The sequence below is a fragment of the Ochotona curzoniae genome, unplaced genomic scaffold, assembly GCF_017591425.1.
Source record: "Ochotona curzoniae isolate NIBS_2020 unplaced genomic scaffold, NIBS_Ocur_1.0 scaffold_4701, whole genome shotgun sequence".
In the NCBI taxonomy this organism is placed as follows: Eukaryota; Metazoa; Chordata; class Mammalia; order Lagomorpha; family Ochotonidae; genus Ochotona; species Ochotona curzoniae.
Genome location: NW_024467122.1, coordinates 39,737,330 through 39,758,669, shown reverse-complemented (window position 1 = coordinate 39,758,669; position 21,340 = coordinate 39,737,330). Strand labels below are relative to the sequence as shown.

Genomic DNA, 21,340 nt, shown 5'->3' with positions numbered 1-21,340 from the left:
CCTCTGGCTGCCCATGCCCCCAGACCTGGAGGGGCGTTCCAGGCAGGGAGGGGCAGGGTTGTGCTGTGGGAGAGCCTCAGGGCACCAGGCTGGTGAGCAGAGTGGTGAATCGCAGGGCCTGCCCTGCCAGCTCTGTCACACACTGTGCCATCTCCTGAACAGCAGGACCAGAGGGGTAGCCCAGGGCAGCCCCCTTGACTGCCAAAACTGTGGCCCGCAAGGCCTGGCCCAGCGCTGCACCTGCAGCCCCAACTTGTCCCCTCAGAGGTGCCGAGGCTGCCAGCCGACCCAGGGTGTCCCCAACAAACACCAGGCGGTGAGCGGCCACCACCACTCGCTTGCCGTGGGGCACGAAGAGGCGTGGTGGCTGGTTGGCCTGGGTGCTGGCCACCAGGGCTGCCATGGCCGTCTGCAGTGCTGTGTAGTGGTTCTGGCACTGTCCTGCGTAGAACTGTAGGAGTTGCAGGTCTCCAGTGGACAGAACCAGCGGCTCCCCTGGGCACAGGGTCTCCTGAGGGGCAAGAGGAGGGGTCAGTGGGGAAGTACTTGCTGCTGCTACTTCCTCCCTCGCTTCCTCCCCCCTTCCCTCCTTTCGCTCTGCCTTCCTTTTTCCCAAAAGGTAACTTCTTTAGCTCATAACTAAGTTGCTCAGAAAACTGCAATTCTCAGAATCCAGACTCAATGCTAGCAAGAGAGTAAGTTGGGTTCAAATAAGCTTAACCTTGACTTCTGGCAAGCCTTTGAACTTCCTTCTCTCCTAAGCGCCCAAGCCGGGTACCGTCCTTCCCAAAGTAAGGTGAACCACAGGGCAAATTGAAAACTTATCCACATTCAGACAAGTGAAAAGGAATGGGCACATTTTAGCTACCTGAACATGTAGAATGGGCAATGTTTTCCATAAGTAATCAGTAGGGAAATTATGGAGCTTTCCCTTTGGGGAAACCTGCAAAGGCTGTGATGAGTAGTATATTTGCAGCCTGTTGCAGTTGGCGAGACACGCGTCAAGTACTCAGCAGGTGGGTGCAGTGAGTGGCCAGTGCACCGTTAGTGCATGTCCAGTGTGCACCCCAGAGGGCTGCAGTGCAGGGGTCGAGAGAACATGCGGTAGGAGCTGCCGTGGCACATGGTCCATGCAGTGCACGGAGGGCCTGCTGCTTGGTAAACAGCTGATAAATGGCAGCTATTGTCTCCCAACTGCTGGAGACAGGGGTCAAGGAAAGCACCTCGCTTCCCTGAGGCCCAGCGAGTTTAACTGATGGGCTTCTTAGCGGAGGAGCAGGGCTGAGGAGCCAGGTCCTTCAGGGCCCCAGGAATGTGCAGTTGAAGTGAGACCCAGAAGTCTGACCAGCAGCCCAGGGGTTCTTTGTGCTCCTCACTGCTTGCTTTCCTGACTCCTTTCCAACACATTCTTTCCTGTCTTTCTGAATTTCTAACATTCTTTTCCAAGTTACAGCTCTCTCCTGCTTAGTTCTAACTCCTCTCTAGGACCAGGCCAGCTCTCCCCTTCATCTAGTCAAATTCCCTCCTTGCTCCTCCTCCCCCAGTCCAGCCCCACACGCCAGGGGTTACCTGCTGCTCCTGCAGCTTGGGCTCCCCGGGGAAGGTATTCTCCTGGGGCCTGGATCCCTGAGCTTTCTCCATGCCCTGCAGAGGGGAGCAGGCTTCAGTGCAGAAGCAGGGAGCCAGGCAGGGTGGTCTGTGTGGTCTCTTCCACCCCTCTCCAGGCCCTCAGACTTCTGACTCCACATTTGAGAGTCCTGGTGGATTGCTAGGCTGAGTCTGGGAGGGTGAAGGGCCCAGGCTGCAGCATGGAAAGCTAGGAGGTAGGGGTAGGGGGAGCAGCCTCATAGCTCACCTTCAAGTGGACATAGTCGTATTCCTCAGTCATCGGGATGCCCTCATACTCGTTTTGGGGTCCTGTGAGGTTGTCCTCCGCCTCCCCGCTCTCTGGGTCTCCCTCTATCTTAGGGCCCCCGTAGCCAGACAGGCGGGGTGGGGGTGGAGGCAGGGGCCGATCTTGGATGCTGCCCTTGCGACCAGGGGCAGGAGAGGGAGCTGGAGAGGGATTGGGGGCCTCTGGGACAGGAAGGGCAGGCAGGGGACGGCGGGACAGGCTTTCAGCTGAGGGCAGCCGGGGCCTGGGCTGGGGTGGGGGGCTTCTGGGCAGAAGCTGGGACAAGGTGTCCAGGCCTTTGGAGGCTGAGGTGCCCGGGGGCTCTGGTGAAGGGGGCGGCTCGGGCCCCAGTAGGGGCACGTCGTAGATGCCCTCTTCCGTGTCCCTGGTGTCCCCATCTGTCAACAGTTCCTCAGGTGCCTCATACAGGTTGAGGAGTGCAGAGGCCCGCTTCAGGTTGGAGGGGGCAGCATAGAGCGGGGGGCCCGGCTCTCGGCCCCCCTCCCACTCCAGGTCAGGTTCCGACTCTGTGGGTGATGTGGGGGCCAGTGGTACATCATAGGGTGCTTCGTCCTCTCTAGAGGGCTCTGGAGTGCCCCAGGTCAGGAGGTGGGCAAAAGAGGTGGGTGAGTCGTAGGGGCCACTGGAGGGTCCCCGGAGGGCAGTGGGGGGCACATCGTAGACCTGCAGGGAAAAGGTGGAACATTGTCCTAGGACTGTCCAACACTACCTCCTACCCCCAGCCCACCGAGGACCAGCCACTAAATACGTAGGCCTCCAGGCCTCACCTCTAAAGCACTCCCTCCTAGGGTGGCCGGCTGGGTCCCATTGCCTCTGGGCACCTTGTAGATGGGGTCAGGGGAGGGTGGGCGAGTTCCAGCTGGAGGTCTCGGGACAGAACAGGGTCGGGCTGGGGGTGGCACCACGTACACCTAGGGATCGAGATAAGTAGGTAGGCCAGAAAATCAGCATCAGCTTGGAGAAGGTAGGGACGGGCCTGGGGCAGCACGGGGTCAATGGGGAGACAGGGTCCAGGGGTAAAGGGGTGTCCTGGCCGGGGCTGGGGTTTGGGGAGGCTGCAGCTCTCACCTCTTGGTCCTCTTGGTTGTGCCCTGGTGCTCCCGTGGAGAGGACGGGCATGGGAGTGGGTCCGGCGGGGAGGAGCTTCACTCTGTTGGCGGGGACAATGCCCTGCTGGCCGTGCAGGGAGCATAGGCACCAGCCATCCAGACCCCCGGCACCCTCTCTCTGCAGCACACGCAGAACGTCCCCTCGACGAAAGGACAGCTCCTGCGGGGACTCGGCTGTGTTGTCGTACAATGCCCGGGCCAGCTGGGCCTGTGGAGGAGAGAGCTCTTCACCCATGTGCAAGCTGATGCTGCCCTCTGTCCTTGCCTACCCTCAGGTGCTTCTGGTCCAAGACAGGAACTCTGCACTGTGGTCTGTCTTGTCTCTGGGCCATCACCCATGTTTTTTTCTTCCTTGAACTGGACAGATTTTCTTCCTGACCCAGACAGAGCCTTTGCACTTACTACTCCCTGTACTTACAGCACACTTCCCTGCGTCCTTTTGTGCCATTTACAATATCTCCTTCGCAAACAGGTCCTTTCTTCCTCCTTCCCCCAATTACACTCTGTGCCTTCCTCTTGTCCCGCCCACCAAGCCATCATTCCTCACAAAGAGACCCTCTCAGAGGTTGGGGGCGGGGGGTACCTGATCCAGGAGTGAGTGCTGACTGAGAAAACAGAAACTGAAGAGATTGTTCTGTTGTCAGTCTGAGTGAATAGGGCTCCACGATAGGAGGCCCAGGTCGCCATAGAGAGAAGCGTATGCCCACTAGTGCATGTGTACATGTGTGTGAGTGTGCAAGCGAGATCAAATGCTCATCGACCTATTTGCAGTGTGGCCAGAGCAGCTAAGCGTTCTCCCTCGAGGGCTCCACGCGTGGGTGATTGACAGCAAGTGCAGAAGATGTCTCTGGCTACCATGCAAGTCTTGGCTCATTCCATTTCACTCTTACTAAGACTCTTGTGAGAGGAGCCATCATTTTTCCCCACGCTGGCAAATGATACACAAGCTGGTCCATGCAGTGGGTGAAGCATGATTTGAACTCCAGGCTGCTCAGTTCAGAGCCTGCACTCTGAGCCTCTCGCTCTAGGGTCTCCCAACAATCACAGAACATCCCAGAGTAGAGACAGTGAGGTATGTGGGCGGCCTTCCTTCTACTCCCCAGCCCTTTGCTGTCACCCTCCATGGCTCTCTGTCCCAGAGGTCTTTGGATAGACTCAAGCTTAAACTACTCCATACATCAAATTAGCTTCTGTTTCAGTTGCGACTGCTCAATGTCCATGCCTGCTGGGGGGGCGTCCCTGGTGGTGGGGTTGAAGTGCAGCATGGCAGGCCATGTAGCCATGTGGATTCATTTGGTTCCAGGCCAGGAGGCCAGGGATCCCTTGGTAGGCTGTTCGTAGGCTCGGGCAGACGATGCCCTTGGTCTCCTGACCGCTGATTCCCTCTGGTGGCGGGCTCATGTGCCAGCTCTTCATGACTGAGTGCTTCTAATGAGCCACGGAGCTCTCCTGCCTGCTTTCCCACCCATAAAACTCAGCTTCCAAGAGGCATTGTCCCACCAAAAGGAAACATACTAACTGGAGGGCACACATTCCTGGTTTGCTCTGTGCTTGTCTTTCAAATCCTAAATTGGGGTTTTGGACCTGGCCAGGGGTTAAAGGTACTCAGTCCTGGAGGCAAAGCAGACTTGGTGCCAAACCCTGACTCTGTCTCCCCGCCACCCCTATTTAAACTGGGTGTCTTTGGGTGTGTTGATTAACCTTTCTGAGCCTCGATGTCCTCCTTTGTAGACTTCCATTTCCATATCCATACCTGAACATCCATATTTCGGATAGTAACATTGTTATCCTCACAAGGTTGTCAGGCCAACCCAAAAATTACAACAGGCACTGATGCTGTGGCATAGCAAAGTAATTATCTGCCCGCAGCATTGACATCCCATATGGGCACTTGTTTGTGTTCTGGCTGCTCCACTTCTGATCTAGCTTATGGCCTGGGAAAGCAGTGGAGCATGGCTCATGCTCTTAGGTCCCTGCACCCATGTGGAAGACCTGGAGAAAGCTCCTGGTTCCTGAGCAGCTCAGCTCTGGCTGCTGTGGTCATTTGGGAAGTGAACCAGTGCTTTGTCTCTCTCTGTAAATCTGCCTTTCAAATAAAATAAATTTTCAAAAAAAAAAAAAAAGTAACAAAGCTTAGCACAGGGCCAGGCATAGTAAATGCTCAATAAATACTTCATGCTGTTAGGATTCTGCAAGCTGGATAACAAAAGCTCCCTTCCTCTGCAGGAAAGAAAAGCTACCTCCTGGGACACAAGGTGGACCAGTTGACTCCTGAGCTAGCATCTCCAGGTCAGAGGCACTGCCCTCCACTTCCCCCCCAGGGCCTCCCCCTTCCTGGCCCTGAGCCATCACACAGTGCAGGAACTACAGGGAGGCCACCAGCCTGTCTCTACCTTCACTAGTTCTACAGGGAAACAGTATAGAGCAGGTGGTTGCCTCCCCATCCCTGGGAATCCCCAGCAAGGGGCCTAGGGAAGGGAGGCAGGAGGCCCAGGCTCAGGCTGCTACAGTTGGGCAGCACAGAAGACAGAGGTGTGGCTGTGGAGAGCTCCTCCCTGTGCTAGGTTTGAATTCTGTCCAATGGGGCCACATCTCTAGGTCTTGCAAGGGCCAGAGTTGATGATAGAGTGATTGATGATGGGTGTGGCCATGCTTGTTCCACCCCACCCCCCACGCTAGAGGCCTCAGCTGACTTAGGAGGGGAGTGTTGGCTGGCTTCATGTGGGTGGCAGTGGGCCCAACCACCCTGGGAGACCTCCTCCCACTGTCCCATCATGCCAGCTGTCTCCTCCCTTTGTCCCCAGTCCCCGGAAAGTGGCCTGAGGCTGGCTGACATCACCACCCCCTCCTTCCCCTATTTTTTATTTCTCCCTGCCAGGTCACCCTCCTCCTCTCTGCTCCTCCCTTTCCTCCACCAGTCTCCGTGGAGTGGGGACTGGGGAAGGGGAGGATGGACTCATCGCAGACCCGCCTCTGAAGGCCCCTGGAGCCACTTGGGCCCAATCTTTTGCTTGCCTTCTTCATAAACCCGTCAGCCTCCAGTGACCATCTGTTCTGGCCCAGAGGGTGCGGACAGGACTCGCACTACACTCACCCCCTCCCTTCCAGCCAGGCAGTCTTTAGAGAAAAAAAAAAAAAAAAAAAAAAGGAGCAAGGGGGGCGGGGAGGAGCATCTGGAGGAGCAGGGGTAAAGAGTGAGAGGGAGAAGGGGAACAAAAGTGAGAGGAGGGGGACACAGCCTCCTGAAGAAAGGAGCTAGGGCCAGGGACAAAGAGAGGGCAGAAATAAAAGCGACAGGAACGCAGGGCAGGGCAGGCCAGGAGGTCTCTGCTGCGCACCCTGCTTTCGCTGGTGGACTCACCGACGTGGCAATGGCCATGGCTTTGGCCTCCCGCGCGCAGCCCGCTTCAGGCGAGGCTGGGTTTTGCTGATTTCAGCGGTGGCTGCCTCGCAGCATGGTCCGCGGCCTCCACGCGACGAGGCCGCCCTAGGTCGTGGCTCTTGATCAGTGGCCTCCGCTGAGGTTGGAGGAGAAAAAAAAGCCCCAAAAGCTTCCCAAATGGGAGGCAGCTTGCCTAGGCAGGAAGGAGGAGCGAGGCGGGCTGGGGCGTCGCTGCGGGAGCGCATCCAAGGGCGCGCGCTCTGTGCTGGCCCACTGGCTTCCCGAGACCTATGGCCACCGCCAGGACCCCCGCAGCTGGTCGACCTAGACTTCCCAGACTCCCTGGGCCCGCAAGCTCCCTCCCAGGGGCGGCGCAGGGGCAGGAGCTGGGCTGTGCTCGACGTCTCTCCAGGCCGCTCAGAGCAGCCGCGAAGACTAGCAGAAGCCGCCGAGGCGGTTGGGCCGGCCGAGCGAGTTTGGCGGCCCAGCCCGCCCGTCCGCCCGCAGGACACGCCGGGAGAGCGCTGCTCCCGGGACTGTGATCGTGGTGGCCGGGCACACAACGGCCGGCCCACCTGGGGAGGAATGATGCGCGTTTCTCTTCAAATTAGCCCAAGTGGGCGACAGGGGGCCAGGCTGGCTCCGGGAGCCTCGGAAAGCGTAGTCCCTTGAGGTGGGGATGGCCGCAGAGACTGCCCTCTGTCCAGGCGCTTGTTCCCCGGCGGCGAGGCAGCTTCGCGCTCCCGCCCGCGGGGCTTGCAGCGTGTTCCCGCGGCCTGCGGGTAGTGCCTGGGCTCCTCGTGGGGGGCCGCGGACGGACCCCAACTGTCCTGCAGGTACCCCTGAAAGAGGCCCTCGACCTACCCCGCGCGCCGCCCACTCTAAAGGTGGCAGGGGAACCCAGCCCCTTTGTAGCCTTTGGCCCAGGAGCGCAGAGCCAGGAGCTGGCGCCCACCCTCCGCTCCGCCGTCGCCGCTCACATGCACCCTTGGCAGGGCCCCTCGGGGGAGCTGCAGGTGCCTCTGGGAAGAAGAGAAAGGCCACGCGTCAAGGCAAAGAGCAGCGATTAGGCGCAGGGGGCGTAGGGGCCCGGGGCCGCTGCGCTCGCTCGGGATGGGGGCGCAGAGCGCGCGCTGGCCAGGTCACCAGGCTTCCCGGCGATCGCCGCTCCTCTTCCCGGGGTCCCACCGCCCCGCGGTGCAGCTCCTTCCTCCTCCCCTCGGGCCCTCTCCTCTCCGGCGCGGGGCTGCGTCCCGGGGATAAAGAGAAAGGAGGGAGGGGAGGGGGAGGAGGAGAAAGGGGGCCGAGCTTTCCCGCGGCCGGTGTTGGGTTTCAGCCCCGGACCCTTCTAGCCCCGCCACTCGGCCCCGCCTGGTGCCTTCTTCCTCGGGACTTGGCGGCCACCCCCTGCCTTTCCCGGGCGGCGTGGCGTGGTTCGCTCCGGCCCCGGCTCCGCGGGGCTCTCAGCCTCCCCTTCAGCGGCCCCACTTCTGTCCCTGTCTGGGCAGGAGGGAGCGCAAGCCTTCTTCCGCCGTGAGGGTCCAACGCCGAGCTAGCTTCTCTGTGGCGTGGTGCAGCCGTGGCAGGGGTGGCAGGGCCGGCCCAGCCGTTCTTGGGGCGGTCGGGTTGGCCTGGGCCAGGCGCGCTGGATCGGACTTGTGGCCTTGGGGAGCAACGTGAAGTGTGGAGCGCTTGGCTCCGGAGTGGCGGGCGGGGCAGCGTTCTGCTTGCCTCTGCCAGCCCGGGCCTGCTCTTCTCCCCAGCCTGGGTCAGCCCTACTGCAAGGTGCAGGATTGAGACAGTGGACACCAAGGGAAGATATGGCATGTAGCTCCAGCAACCTTGGCTTCAACGCTGGGCCTCCCATTCCCTACTCTCCTTATGATGACTCCTTGGTGTATCTACTTCGCGCCAGTCACCCCTCCTCCCGTTCTTTTTGGGACTGAGAGCAGAGCTTGTCAGAAATGGGAGGGACTCCTGTGTCCTACTTTGGGCATTGCTCCTCTTCGAAAAGCAGGATGCCAGACAGGGTTGCAAAGCTGTAGTAGATTCTTAGTGTTTATATTGAGCAGATGGAAATTTCAAGTATATAAGCTGGAAGATAACCATGCATAACTTCGTTCACTTGGAGGTTACAGCAGGCCCGGCTAACTTAGCTTGAGGCCTTGGACAGGTCCCACTCTTCCTTCTTTCGCCCTTCCCTCCTTCAATATTCCTGGGTCTGTTTTGTTCCAGGAGAGTTCTGGGCTGTAGTCTGCTTGGAGAGAGATCCAGGCCGAGCAGTTGGCAGCCAAGACCTCGGGGTTTGCCTGTGTGTGTTCAGGAAACAGAAAGCAAGGAACCTTCCACCTGGCGCTCCAGATTCCTGTCATCTCTTCCCCTTTCTAGCATTATCCAACCAACTCTTCTTTTCCTTCCAGCTGAGACTTTTTGGGCCTCTTCTCAAATGTTTCAAGTGCTAAGTTCTCCTGGTTCTCTTAGGACTCACAGCACCCTGGGTGTCAGGGTTCTGACACTAGCTCGTGACCTTGGTCAGCCACAGGACCTCTTGGAACCCTTGGGTTCCTTGTCTGAGCTGTTGTAAGGGTTAATAGAATCCTGAGAACAGGGTCTGGCTCATGACCTTGTCAAGTGTTGGACCAAAGCAACTAACGATGTTGTGATTTGGCACCATCCCTGTGGGGATGCCAGAAAGTCATGGACACAGTATCCGCCCTTGAGAAACTCCCATCATGCCAATCCTATTTGAATCCGATTGATCCTTCCAAATGACCTTGTGTGAAATCCAAAGGCTGTATCAGAACCTGTTAGATCCTGAGTGATCCGGTCCCTGATACCCTCTTCCACCTGATCTCAGCCTTCTCTCCTGTTTATCCTTGGACTGCTCCCTGCTTCCTAGCTTGGGGGTTCTGCATGTCCTGGTACTTGTTTTTGCACACTCTTACCTCAGACCCTTTTCCAATGAAACTGTTGATTTTTCTGGACAATAAGATGCTGGACTCTCTGCATGGTCCATGCCCGCAATGAAGGAATCATGACTCGTTAAGATCTGTACTACTGTAACAATGTGGAGGAATTCAATGTGGAGGGGAAGGGTTGGGGAATCCCAGAGTCTATGAAACTGTGTCATAAAATGAAATAAATGTGGTTTAAAAAACAAAACAAAACGAAACGAAACAAAACAAGTAAACAGCCAGTCCCATGGTGGCTCCCAGTCAGAACATAAGAGCAAGGTTTTGGAGGCTCCCAGCTAGGCCAGGCAGCAATCATCCAGTAACTGGATACAGGGAGTGTATCCAATTTACAGGGTGCACTAAACTGAGCAGCATCTATTTGGCAGCAGGTGCAGAAGCCCCTGGAACATCTTTGTGTCATCCCACATCCCTGCCTCAGATGAGGATGGTACAGACAAGCTGTGGCAGACCCTACTGAGTCCTGTGGTCCCAGGATGGTGGTAGGAGCTGAGATTCAGAGCCCCAAGCCCTTTGGCACCCTTTGGCTATACAATCATTGCCACTCCCACCTGCCCAGATGCGCACACACACACACTTCTATCCGTGTGGAGGAGGAGTAGAGAGAAGGCCCTAGGTCAAGAGTTGGTTAGAAGTTGAACCTAGAAGCAGCAGGCAAGAACTTGAAGATCTTTCTGAGGAGGGGCAGGGCAGCAATGGCTTGATAACCTGCAAGCCCCAGGAACAGGTCCACATTAAAGGAAAGGAGGAATGTTCCATGACAACTTCCCCGTCTCTCCTGGGAGGTACCTACCGACTTATTTTTTCAGGGGTTCCAGGAGTTGAAATCCCAGCAATCCTCTTTGGCTGCCAGCTCAGGCCCAGCCAGGCAGGGATGTGTCGGCACAGTAGCCTTGATGTCAGGTGCTGGGCAGACTTTCCTTTGCTCCCAGCCTCAGGGGTTCTCCTGGTGGCCACCCCCATGTCTCACACCCCCAGGGATTCCCTGGAAGCTGAAATGAGTCAGGGATTCCAAAACTAATTACCCCAGGAGGAAAACCCTCTGGAAAATGTTTCTCATGGAAGGGAGTCCCACAAAACCGCTGCAGAGATAAGGGCAGAGGCGGGGCTGCCGGGCATGCAGGTGGAGCATGTGGCCCAGAGCCCGGGATCCCAGGTCAAGACACGTCAGCAAATAGGGTGGTGGTGGAGAGATGGTATGCTTGGAGGGGTCCTCCCTGAGCCTGTCACAGATTTCCTCTGCCTTGGGCTGCCAAGGCAGGGAGGTTCACCAAAGGCCACGCTGGAATGGCAATGTTTCCCACAACCCAGGCCAGTGTCCATTCTGCAACATCATCAAAGCAAACAAGAAGCTGGCATCACTTCCAGCTCCTTTGGTAACTACCTCTTACCTAAGACAGGAGATCAGCAGATCTGACCAAGGTCAGGCTCCAGCTCTGCTACCTTGGCATTGGTTTAGGAGGGAGATCTGTAGGATTTCAATTCTCCTGAACCAGTGTTGCCTAAGAGTCTGTTCTGGGGTTGGGGGTTGCCAAAGAACACCGGAAGCCAGCTGGAGGTCATGCACGAGGCCCAGGGCTGGGGAACAGAAAGCCAGAAAGGTAAATCCCAGCCAGCAGGGCTTATGTCTAAGTGGGAAGGAATGCTATGTGACCTCAAGCAGGTGTAGCCAAGACTGGTCCAGCCCCAGCCCAGGTGAATGGGAGAAGTGCACACTGCGGGGGTTCCCTTTCCATTTGCGGTCAGTGAAGTGTGACATCTTCAGGCCTGGAACTCAGATTTGGTGTTGGTTAGGGTTCAGCTTTGTTCTAACTGTGTGGCCTGGGGTGAGTTTCTACATGTTGTTTGCACTCAGTTTTCTCATCTATAGGATTGGGATAATGGCTCCATATCCGGTTTGTTATAAGAGTAAAGATGAGGCTGGTCCAGAGCTCATGACCACATCTGGCACCTGTGAGTGTCAGAAGTATATACAGTGAATGGAAGTTCAGAGGTTCTGGGGCAAAGATGGGCAGTGGGAGTTGGATGATGATACTCCCAGCCTCATTGCTTTGTTTCTTTGAAAGAGAGAGTGGCAGAGAGGAAGAAAGAGAGGGAGAGGGAGAGAGAGAGAGAAAGAATATCTTGCATCTACTAGTTCACTCTCCAAATGACTATAGTGGCTAGGCCAGATGGAAGCTGGGAGCCCGAACTCCATGCAGGTCTTCTACATGGGTGGCAGGGGCCCAAGCACTTAGGCCATCTTCTGTTGCTTTCCCAAGAGTATTAGCAGGGAGCTGAATTGGAAGCAGAGCAGCCAAGACTTAAACCATCTTTGCCACCATGCCAGTCCCATGACTTTATTGCTATTTAAGCATCTCTGTTCTAGCCACTGCCCATTCTCCTAGAGAGCCCTGCCAACCTCCCCGTTCCCACCTAATCCCATGGCCCCAGGCCTCCAGGGACCCACTAGAGCAGCCCCTCCATTGCTTCTCTCCTTTGGGGCTGCTTGGCCCCTGGAGCCTTGAGGATTCCCCATTCCTGCTGCTGTTTGGGTTATTCCTGGCTCCTTCTGTTTATTTCCCGAGTCCCTGGTTACTAGAACAGTATTTTCTGAGGGAAAGCACATGCAAAGCAGGAAGCCACATTGTAAACAATGTCTGTGGGTGAGGCTGAGGGTGGAAGGAGAGGGGCACCCCTGGGTGCTAGGACGAAGAGAAACACCCAGAGGGAAGTGGGCTCTGGCCTGTTGCCAGCCAGTATCTCCCAAGTGAACTGGCCCCAGTTGGCCCATGTCTTTGGGGTTAGACTCAGCTCTGGGTCTTTCTGGGGTTGACAGTGGCCCATGATGCTGAAGATGCTGTGGTCCCTGTCCTGGAGCTTAGCCTCACGGTCCTGTGTGGGGTGCGGCAGGTTAGTCCTGGCACCAAGGTCTCTTGCTGGTTGGGTTTTAGGTGCTGTCTTGCTCCTCTTGGTCCTCACTTCACCATTTTCTTTAGAAAACAGATAGATCTATTTTTATTGATAGATCTATTTTTATTGGAAAGGCAGATTTACAGAGAGAAAGAGAAACAGAAAGAAAGAAAGATCTTGCAATGGCCAGAGCTAAGCTGATCAGAAACCAGGAGCCGGGAGCTTCTTCTGAGTCTCCCACGTGGGTGCAGGGTCCCAAGGCTTTGGGCCATCTTGTACTGCTTTTCCAGCCACAAGCAGGGAGCTGGATGGAAAGTGGAGCAGCTGAGACATGAATCAGCACCCATACAGGATCCCAGCACTCATAAAGGGAGAAGTAACCAATTGAGCCGTTGTGCTGGGTCCACCCAGCTGTTCCCATCCAACTTGGTCCATCTACCATCACATTCTTAAAATCAGAGCTTGCCTGGCTACTGTGTGGCATTGGACCAGCAATCCTATTGCAAGGAGAAGGTCAGGGAAAGTGTGGAGAGGGCCATGGATAGTGAAGGGATAGCAGGAGAAAAGTCATCCAGGATGAGTGCCAGAAGTATATACAGTGAGTGGAATCACAGTATCACAGGATATTATGTTATCACAGGAGTCAAGGGCATCATATATAGATGGGTGGGACATCGGAGAGGTCATGCTTGGGTTGGAAAGAACATTTCTTACAAAAAGGTCAGAGTCCTAATTTGGAGTGGCCTATGCCACTAGAGAAATCTCCATGATACCAGTCCATCAAGGTGTAAAAAAATAATAGAACTTAATTATTTTGACCTCTACCTCCTGCCTCCAAAGAGGGGGTGGATGACAGGAGCGGAAGAGGAAAGAGTAGAATGTACCCAATCAGCCACTAGGCCTATGATGCTGTCATTCCAACTGTCCTGAGATCAACATCTCCCTGGATAGCATTTGGAAAGGCGGTCAGGTTTTTTGGGTTTGGTATTTTTAATCTCTAGTCCCTCCCTACAAGAGATAGTGGAAATAAATTTGAATATACAAAACAGGTTTGCTGAGAATAAAACCAGGACTCCAAACCTGCTTCTGCCAGACTGCCTGGAAGGCCCTGCTCATCAGCACAGCAGCTGCGGAGAGGGCACAGCATCCAGCATGTACCAGGTGAGTGTGACAGACGGGCCCCTGTGAGCGGGGTGGAGCACAGACCTAGCTGAAGCTGCCTCAGGTGTGAGGCTGCAGCTGGGTGGAGCTGCTGGGAGCAGAGGCTGGGGTGAACTAACTGCTGTCCTGTTGTTGGCCTTTTCCACAGGTGGTGGCATTCTTGGCAATGGCCATGGGGACCCACACCCTCAGTCAGGCACACTATTGGCCGACCTGCTGCTCCAGTCAAGGACAACACCTTCCTAGGGAGTGGCTGCAGTGGTCCCCAGTGCCCACGCCTGTGCTAGAGCCAGCATCGGCCAGCATCCCCTTCTCCGAAGAATCCTGCAGGGCCAGTGAAGATGGACCCCTCAACAGCAGGGCCATTTCCCCCTGGAGATACGAGTGAGTCTGCTGCCCCCTCCCTGTTGTCTAACTGTGTCCCCATGGCATGTATGAGGCCCATCCAATTCAAGCACAACTGCCCCTTCCCATCTGGGACAGCCCAAGGATTTGGGACCTCCTCAAGGCCTGCCTTGGAATCCCAGCTCTGACTCTTATTGTGTGAGTATAGTCCAATGCCTCAAGTTTTCCAAACTCAGTGTTGGTTGGTTGGTTTGGTTCCATCTGTAGAGTGAGATACAATCCAGTAGGCTAATGGGCAGCTCAAAGGGAGGAAGATAGATACAAGTCAATTCTCTCCTTCTCTATTCATCCCCACAACAACCCACCTCTTCTCACTAAAATGCTGGGGAGTGCTGTTGTGACATGGGCATGGAGCAGCCACATATCAGATGCTCCCAGCCTGAGCGATGAAGGGTTACAGGTGCATTAAGACAGTGAAGGTCTCAACTCTTGGGGGCAACTTTGTGAACGGAATGCTCTGAATCCCATTCAGTATCTCTGTCTCCAGCTTTCCAGCTGCCCACACTCTGTAAATCCAGTTCTACTTAGCCTTGGCTTTGGGGAGGGATGGAGTTTACTGGAGTTAGGGAAGGAGTCAGCTTTAGAGGAGGTGAGACCCAGGGTGAACACGCCAGGTCCCAAAGCTTGGGATGTCCCAGTCCCAGAAGACTGGCTGGGTACCAAATGGCTGACCCAGCTGTGCCCAGACTCCTTTACTGGGAGGTTGTGACTCCCATTCAACTGGTCTTCCCCAAAATGTGTCCCACGGAACACTCAGAAAAATGTGATGATGCCTGGTAGGTTTAGGAAAGGCTGGTTCAGCTCCTACCCACTGATGATTCCCAGTGTCCTCAGTATGTTGAATTCTGTGGTCCAAGCTCATTGGACCACAGAGCCCTTTTCTTGCAGAGTATGTCTCTGAGAACTGCTGTGCTAGTCAAACCACACTCTGCCAGGGTCTGTGGGGCGCATGCTCTGCAGATTTCTGGAGCATCTACTTTTCAGTGGCTTTCAAGTTTGTTTGTTTATGTATTTATTTAATTATTTGTTTGTTTACCATGAAAGAGCCTTCCAGAATAAGTCCTAGCCTCATGCACTCTCAAATGTACCTCTAGCTTACACCTGGGCAGTGTCTGAGGATGGCACCCTCTGGGGATTTGGGATAGCTATACTTGCCTGTGGGAGCAATTTTTACTTCTGTAGTAATGGCAAATAAGGAGTGTAGTGATACACTAATGCTCAGGCCATAGCCCTGAGTATGTGGCCTATGGGAGCTGAGCCCAAGCAGGCACCTATTCCCTTCCCCATCTTTAAGGGACCATTTGGAATACTGTCCTTTCATCTCTTACCCCATTTCCAGTGGGGGTCTCAGGGAGGAGCTGGGGGGAGGGTGATTGGCTCCAAGTCACATAGCAAGCAGGTGTCAGGACTAAGACAGGAAACCAGGCTCTCAGGCTCTCTGCAGGGCCTGACCAGTGCCTCCCATGCAGGTTGGACAGAGACCTGAACCGGCTGCCCCAGGACCTGTACCACGCCCGCTGCCTGTGCCCGCACTGTGTCAGCCTCCAGACGGGTAGCGACATGGACCCCCTGGGCAACTCAGAGCTGCTCTATCACAACCAGACTGTCTTCTATCGAAGACCATGCTCCCGGGAGCATGGTGCCCCCCGGGGCTATTGCCTGGAGAGCCGGCTGTACCAAGTTTCCTTGGCCTGTGTGTGCGTTCGGCCCCGGGTGATGACCTAGTCCCTCTGTCTGAGCAAGGCCCACCCTTATACAAAGAACTGAAGCCAGGTCTCTGATCACCTACCACGGTGGTGGTGGTGGCCAGGACACCTGAACGCTTGGCCATGTGGTTCCAAAGCACCCCCTGGACCAACAGGGATCTTGACTCAGCATGCCAAGGGTGGGGCTGGGGGTGTGGTTGGCAGAAACACATACACTTTTGCACTTTTTGGAAGCACTTTGTGAAGGAGGCAGCTGCTGCTGATGGTGGCGGCGGCTGCCGCTGCTGCTGTGGAAAGCCTTATCCTGGCCCTGCCTGTCACTGCTCAGCCCATTGCTGGAGGCCAACATGCTCCTGTCCCTGTATCCCCATAACCCTCCCTCCCCGCTCCAGCTGCCCTGGCCCAGCACAGGCACTTTCTTGATATTCTCCTCCTTGGCCAGGAGAGAGCCCCTCATTTTATCTGTTTATTCATGCCCTCATTCATGCAGGCATCAGACACCCCATGAGACCCACTTCCCACACTCCCTGTATAGTTACTGCTGTCGACTCTAAGCGCTGCACACAGGCAGATTCCTCCCAATAAACAGCTGTATTTAAAAAGGGTCTGGTTTGTCTCTGGCATGCATCAGTAGTCTCCTACTTGGGTCCCTTCTATGCACCCACCCCTGGGGTTTCCTGATCACCCACTCTCTGGCCCTCCAGAGTTCCTGCTGCATCCCTCCCAGGCCCAGGGTGGGGATCAGGCTGCGCTCCCAGGGTGTTGAAGACAGAGGACTATTGAGGCACCGCAGTAGACACACAGCACCCCCTTGTACCCCCAACAATCCGTCTTTGTCTCTGGTCCTGGCTATGGCTTGACTTGGGCCTGAGCTGGGCTCTAGTCCCACCCTCTCTAAAAGGAAAACCGGGACAGGATTGGCCAAGGAAGGGGGCTAAGGTTAGAGGAAGGGGACATAAACGTCTTCGGACTTAGGTCTCTAGGGGACTCCTGGTCCTGCCCCCCTCACCTGCATTTCTGGCTTACCTCCAGGTTCCACCCTCTCCCAGTTCCTTCTGCCCTTCTCCAGACTGGGTTGGGCTCTGAGTAAGGGGAGGGATTGGCCACTCCCACATCCTCCCTTCCTTCTCCTGTCTCTCCTCTTCTCCCTGGGCTGGTGTGGCCACACTGAAGATCTGGAACAGTGGGGTGAAGGCCCCTGGGGGGAGGCTTCCTGCTTCACTCGCAGGTTTCTCCAAGTGCCTTCTCACTCCTGTCTGCTACCTTAGCTAGCCAGCTGGGGGTTCTTGAGCTGCTGCTGGTGGCGGAGAGGGGGCGAAAGTGTACCCTGTGGCCTCCTGTGGAGAGATGCTAGGTGCCTGGGATAGAAGAGACCGGCCCCCTGAAGAGGGGGCAGCTGCTGCCCTGCAGGGCTTCGCCGTGGACAAGACCTTCCTGTCCTCCTTCAAAGGCATCCTGCTGGAGATCGAGCTGGTAACAGCTGCCTCCCTGACCCTCCATGCCTTTATCCCTCCTCTCCCGCGTGGTAGTTCCCTCGAACATTCCCTCTGCCCTGGCTGCTCAGCCCTCACCTCCAGGTTTCAGTTGCAGCAGGAAGGATTGAAGTTAGACTGAGGACAGCCTTTGGGGACACTGAGTAAGTGGGAGATGGAGGATGGGAGGCTATGGTGCCTGCCAGCCCTCCCCTGCCCTCTAACAGGGCTGCTTCTTACCATGACCTTGGGGTCTGGCTATCAGAGTGAACAGTTTTCCTGTAGCCGCAGCTTATCTGGTGTCTGCTGCCCATGCCTGTGAATCCCTGGGGAGACACCGTGAGGTCACAGACACTGCACATGCCCAGGGCTGAGGACTCCCCAGGAACCCACCGGGAGGCGCCTGCCTTCTAAGCCTTCTCTGGCCTTGATAGGAGAAAGTTTGGAGGCTTCTGGGAATAGTCCTTATAGAGGACTGGAGTATAGGGCAGCTATGGGTGCAAGTCCTGTGGCAGGTGAGCACATGGTGTTTCTTGCTTCTGGGAATCCTTCTGGAATAGACTCCTGGAGCCAGGTAGCTTGGCCCAAACTGCAACTTCTGTTGGGACCTCCGCTGAGCGACAGCCTAGATGGTGGCTCTTGATGCCAGTGGGCTGGGGACACCTGCCAGGCTCTTTCCTCTTTCCAAGGATGGGTGGTGGTGGGGGCCAGGCAGGGGGCAGGACAGCTCTCATGGTGGGCGAGGCCTGGGCTGGCTGGTACCCATGTCTCCTTCCTGGCACCACCCTCCTGCCAAACCATACTTGTTTTTGCAGGCTCTGACTTTCATCATTTTCATCTGCTTCACGGCCTCCATCTCTGCCTACATGGCTGCTGCATTGCTGGAGTTCTTCATCACACTTGCCTTCCTCTTCCTCTATGCCACCCAGTACTACCAGCGCTTTGACCGGCTCAACTGGCCCTGCTTGGTGAGGAACCAGGCCCACCTCCCTCTGGACTCAGGGACTGCCTCCTCCTCCCCCAGCCCTCCTGTTCTACACCTATGTGTGTTGGCTTTGCCCCATGCCACTGTACCTTGCACTCAGAACTGTGCCGGGGTCCACACTGGTTTCTCAGCCACTGGGGGCAAGAGGCAATCCCTTGGGTCCACTCAGCAGGGTTCATCCACCCCCAGCCAGTCCTGCCCTGCTACCTCCCTCAAGCTGCTGTGCATGGGTCTGTCCCTAGTTCCTCCCCCTGGTGGCTCTTGGGTCCGTCTGCTTGCATACCTTGGGTAGCAGTGTGGTCTCGCGCTCTCAGGAGTGTTCTATGGCATGTCCAGTGGTGTCTGTACATAGGGATTCAGAATGCTTGGAGAACACAGGGCATTACCCTTGCCTCATGGTACCTCTGTGATCCTCACCCCCCAAACTGCCCCCCTAGGACTTCCTCCGTTGCATCAGTGCCATCATCATCTTCTTGGTGGTGTCCTTTGCTGCTGTGACATCCCGGGATGGAGCTGCCATAGCTGCTTTTGTGAGTCTAGCCCTGTGGGGCTCTGCCACCTGTGGGGCTCTGCCACCCAACCCCAGGTCTCTGGCTGGTGTGTGTACACCTCACGCAGGCCCTGACTCATCCCTTGCCCTCCTGGGTCACCCACCTCCCTGACTCCTAACCCAGTGGCCCAGTAGTAGCCCCTGTTGTGCTCTCTTGCAGGTTTTTGGCATCATTCTGGTTTCTGTCTTTGCCTATGATGCTTTTAAGACCTACCGGACTGAGTTGGCGCCTAGGGCCACCCAAGGTGAGTGCTGTGCTCCAAGTGGCTGTGTCCCCTCCCTTGTCCTAGCCACTTGGTTCTGATATTGCTTCCCCTACCCTGTTCCTTCTTCACAGGGGATCCGCAGTGACTCTGGGATTAAGTGGCCCCCTGCTGCAGTGAGGCCCAAGATGGTGACGTCTAGGCATATCTCTCTTGGAGTTCAGACCTGCAGAGGTGCCTGTCTGAGACATCCCTGGACATGCATCTGTGGAGCCTCGCGCTCTGGATTCTGGCCCTTGATGGAGCCCTGGACAGAAGAGAGGGGGACTTAGGGAAGGAAGGGGAAAGAGTAATGGGAGCTGGTCCTCCAAGTCAGCCCCAAATTAAAAGATTTGAATCCTACTGCTGAGTCTTGTCTTGCCTAGAAAGCAGGTGGACCAGGGATGCCAAGAAGTTCTTGGCAAAAATGCCCAGTCCAGGTCCCTGTCCCTCCCTGGGGCCAGATCTGAGCAGGGAAGACAAAGATATCCTTCCTTATAACACAAAACTTGGCCATTTGCAGCAAGCTAAGCTGCCACCTGTGACATGGGCATCCCATATGACCGCTGCTTCCAATCTCGGCTGTTCCACTTCTGATCCAGTCCCTGCCACCAGTGTGGGAGAGTAATATAGACTTCCTGGCTTCTGCTTCCACCTGGCCCAGTCCCAGCTGTTGTAGCCATCTGGGGAGTGAATCAGCAAATGGAAGATTTCTCTCTCTCTCTCTCCCTTTCATATACGTAAAAACCCATCTTTAAAAAACACGTCATAAGTTAAGATCTTGGCCATTCTGTCATGTTGTAGTGGTCGAGGGCTGGAGTGATGTGCCCCTGAGACAATTTGAAGTTTCCCAATGTTAGGGGCCCATCCGGCACCTGGGCACACAGCTTTGTCCATGAACTTGAGCTGAGGTGCCTGTCTGGGGCATGGGCATAGCTCCCCCTGGTGTTGTGGGGGAGAACTTGGCCTGGAGGTCCAGGACAGGAGGTGGGGCTGAGTTTAGGGGAGGTACAGCCTGAGCTATCAGAAGGAGAAATTCCCAATATGCTGTTACCAGAAAGGGAACTGTTAAATATCAACTGTTTCCGTGCCCTCAATCCCTTGGGGGGTCATGGGACGTGAACTTCCTACTAGTGAGATAATGGACTGGCACCCAGCTCTCCTGACACCTGGAGAGGTGTTCTGGGTACTGTGCTGGTCCAGCCTCAGCCAGCAGCACCATCAAGTTGACTTGCTAACCCCTCCCTACAGTGCTGGTTACTCATGCTCAGAAATGCCTTCTACCTCTTCTTCTGGAGAGCTCCTACCAGGTGCAGCCTGAGCCCCCACAAGGAAAAAAAAAAGTTTATTTGAAAGACAGAGTAACAGAAAAGAGAGAGTGAGAGATCTTCCAAAAGAGATCCTTCTTCTGGGGCTTGGGGGCTTTACTCCCAAATCCCCATATGAGCTGAAGTTGGGCCAGGTTGGATCCAGGAGCCTAGAATTCCACCTGGGTCTCCCATGGAGTGTCAGGGTCCCACATACTTTAGAGCCATCATCATTTGATGCTTTCAAGGCACACAAGCTGAAAGGTGGGTTGGAAGTGTAGTGGAGTCTGGGTCTTGAACCAGACACCCTCATATAGCATGTGGGTGTTCTAATCAGTGGCTTCCACCACTTCATCCCCTGCTTCCCACCACAGTGCACATATCCTGCCCCTGATTTCCTGCTCTCAAGCCCTGGGTCGGCAGCCCTCCTGGAGTCTGTGTTTCCCAGGTGTCTACTCAAGCCCTCAGGGCTCTGTACCCCATATATCTGCAGGTTAGCAGACTGGTCTTGGTGAGTGGGACACGGTGGGCAAGGCCTCAGAGGAGGGATAGAAGAGGGAGGTCGTGAGTGGGGTGTCAGGTGAAGGGATCAGATTATACAAAATCCAGCCCTGGTCCCTGGGGCTGGCCTGTCCCAACAGGAACTCAAGAAAGAGCAGAATATGGCCAGCTGTGTGAATCTGTCCATGTTCCTGGGCCTGTATGTCTGGTTGAGAGCTCGAACGAGAGGAGCACAGCCCAGCTTGCTGCCCACTGCACATTGGCCCTAGTTCCTAGTCTTAAGCAGCCATCATGATATGAACCAAGAGCCAGGGACTCCCTGTGGAGCAGTCAGGCTGGAACCTGTCCCGTGTCCTTGCACCTCTGTCCTCATGTATCAAACCTCTCCGGGTGACTGGAGGTCCCCAGACACTTGGAACCCTTACAACCTCAAGTGGGACAGGTGGAGGGCAGCCTTGACACCCAAATTCTAGCAGAGATGTCCTGTTGCTCTCTGCTTTTGAAATGTCTCCTTGCTGGGGTCTGGAGGGGCCCAGGTCACTTAGTCCAGGTCTTTGGGCCTGCCTGAGTGGTGGGAACAGGGTCTGTGAGCTCTGGGAACGGGAAGTGTAGTGGGGCCTGGATTGCCTGGCACAGATACAGGGGCCCACCCATGAGAATTGGTCCTCCTCAATGTAAAGGTCTGAGGCTGGATGGCAGGCCTTGGTGCACATAGAGGATATGGCAGCCTACTGGGGCCTG

General features: G+C 55.8%; 3 protein-coding genes across 9 annotated transcripts; 2 read left to right on the top strand and 1 right to left on the bottom strand.

The window, feature by feature from the left end:
- Positions 1 to 76: 76 nt before the first annotated feature.
- EFS (embryonal Fyn-associated substrate) lies at positions 77 to 6,403 on the bottom strand. Of its 5 annotated transcripts, XM_040969795.1 has the most exons (7): positions 6,386 to 6,403; positions 2,984 to 3,232; positions 2,683 to 2,826; positions 1,856 to 2,578; positions 1,570 to 1,644; positions 722 to 745; positions 77 to 511 (listed from the first exon to the last, which is right to left on the bottom strand). In XM_040969795.1, exons 1-7 carry the CDS (start codon positions 6,401 to 6,403, stop codon positions 77 to 79), a joined length of 1,668 nt encoding a protein of 555 aa, XP_040825729.1. The 5 variants fall into 5 exon arrangements, with proteins under 5 accessions (XP_040825729.1, XP_040825728.1, XP_040825732.1 ...); XM_040969794.1 differs by lacking the exon at positions 722 to 745 and having other exon boundaries at positions 77 to 545; positions 1,574 to 1,644; XM_040969798.1 differs by lacking the exons at positions 722 to 745; positions 2,984 to 3,232 and having other exon boundaries at positions 77 to 545; positions 1,574 to 1,644; positions 1,856 to 2,233; positions 2,462 to 2,578.
- A 4,954-nt stretch (positions 6,404 to 11,357) lies between these two features.
- On the top strand, positions 11,358 to 15,561 carry IL25 (interleukin 25). The gene is made up of 3 exons (XM_040968391.1): positions 11,358 to 11,437; positions 13,576 to 13,815; positions 15,306 to 15,561. Exons 1-3 carry the CDS (start codon positions 11,358 to 11,360, stop codon positions 15,559 to 15,561), a joined length of 576 nt encoding a protein of 191 aa, XP_040824325.1.
- Positions 15,562 to 16,734: 1,173 nt separating this feature from the next.
- Positions 16,735 to 19,147, top strand: CMTM5 (CKLF like MARVEL transmembrane domain containing 5). 3 transcript variants are annotated; one of them, XM_040968808.1, is made up of 5 exons: positions 16,735 to 17,015; positions 17,830 to 17,982; positions 18,437 to 18,529; positions 18,710 to 18,794; positions 18,887 to 19,147. In XM_040968808.1, exons 1-5 carry the CDS (start codon positions 16,890 to 16,892, stop codon positions 18,898 to 18,900), a joined length of 471 nt encoding a protein of 156 aa, XP_040824742.1. In that variant the 5' UTR covers positions 16,735 to 16,889; the 3' UTR covers positions 18,901 to 19,147. The 3 variants fall into 3 exon arrangements, with proteins under 3 accessions (XP_040824742.1, XP_040824741.1, XP_040824743.1); XM_040968807.1 differs by having other exon boundaries at positions 18,437 to 18,596; XM_040968809.1 differs by lacking the exon at positions 17,830 to 17,982.
- The last annotated feature ends 2,193 nt before the right edge of the window (positions 19,148 to 21,340 follow it).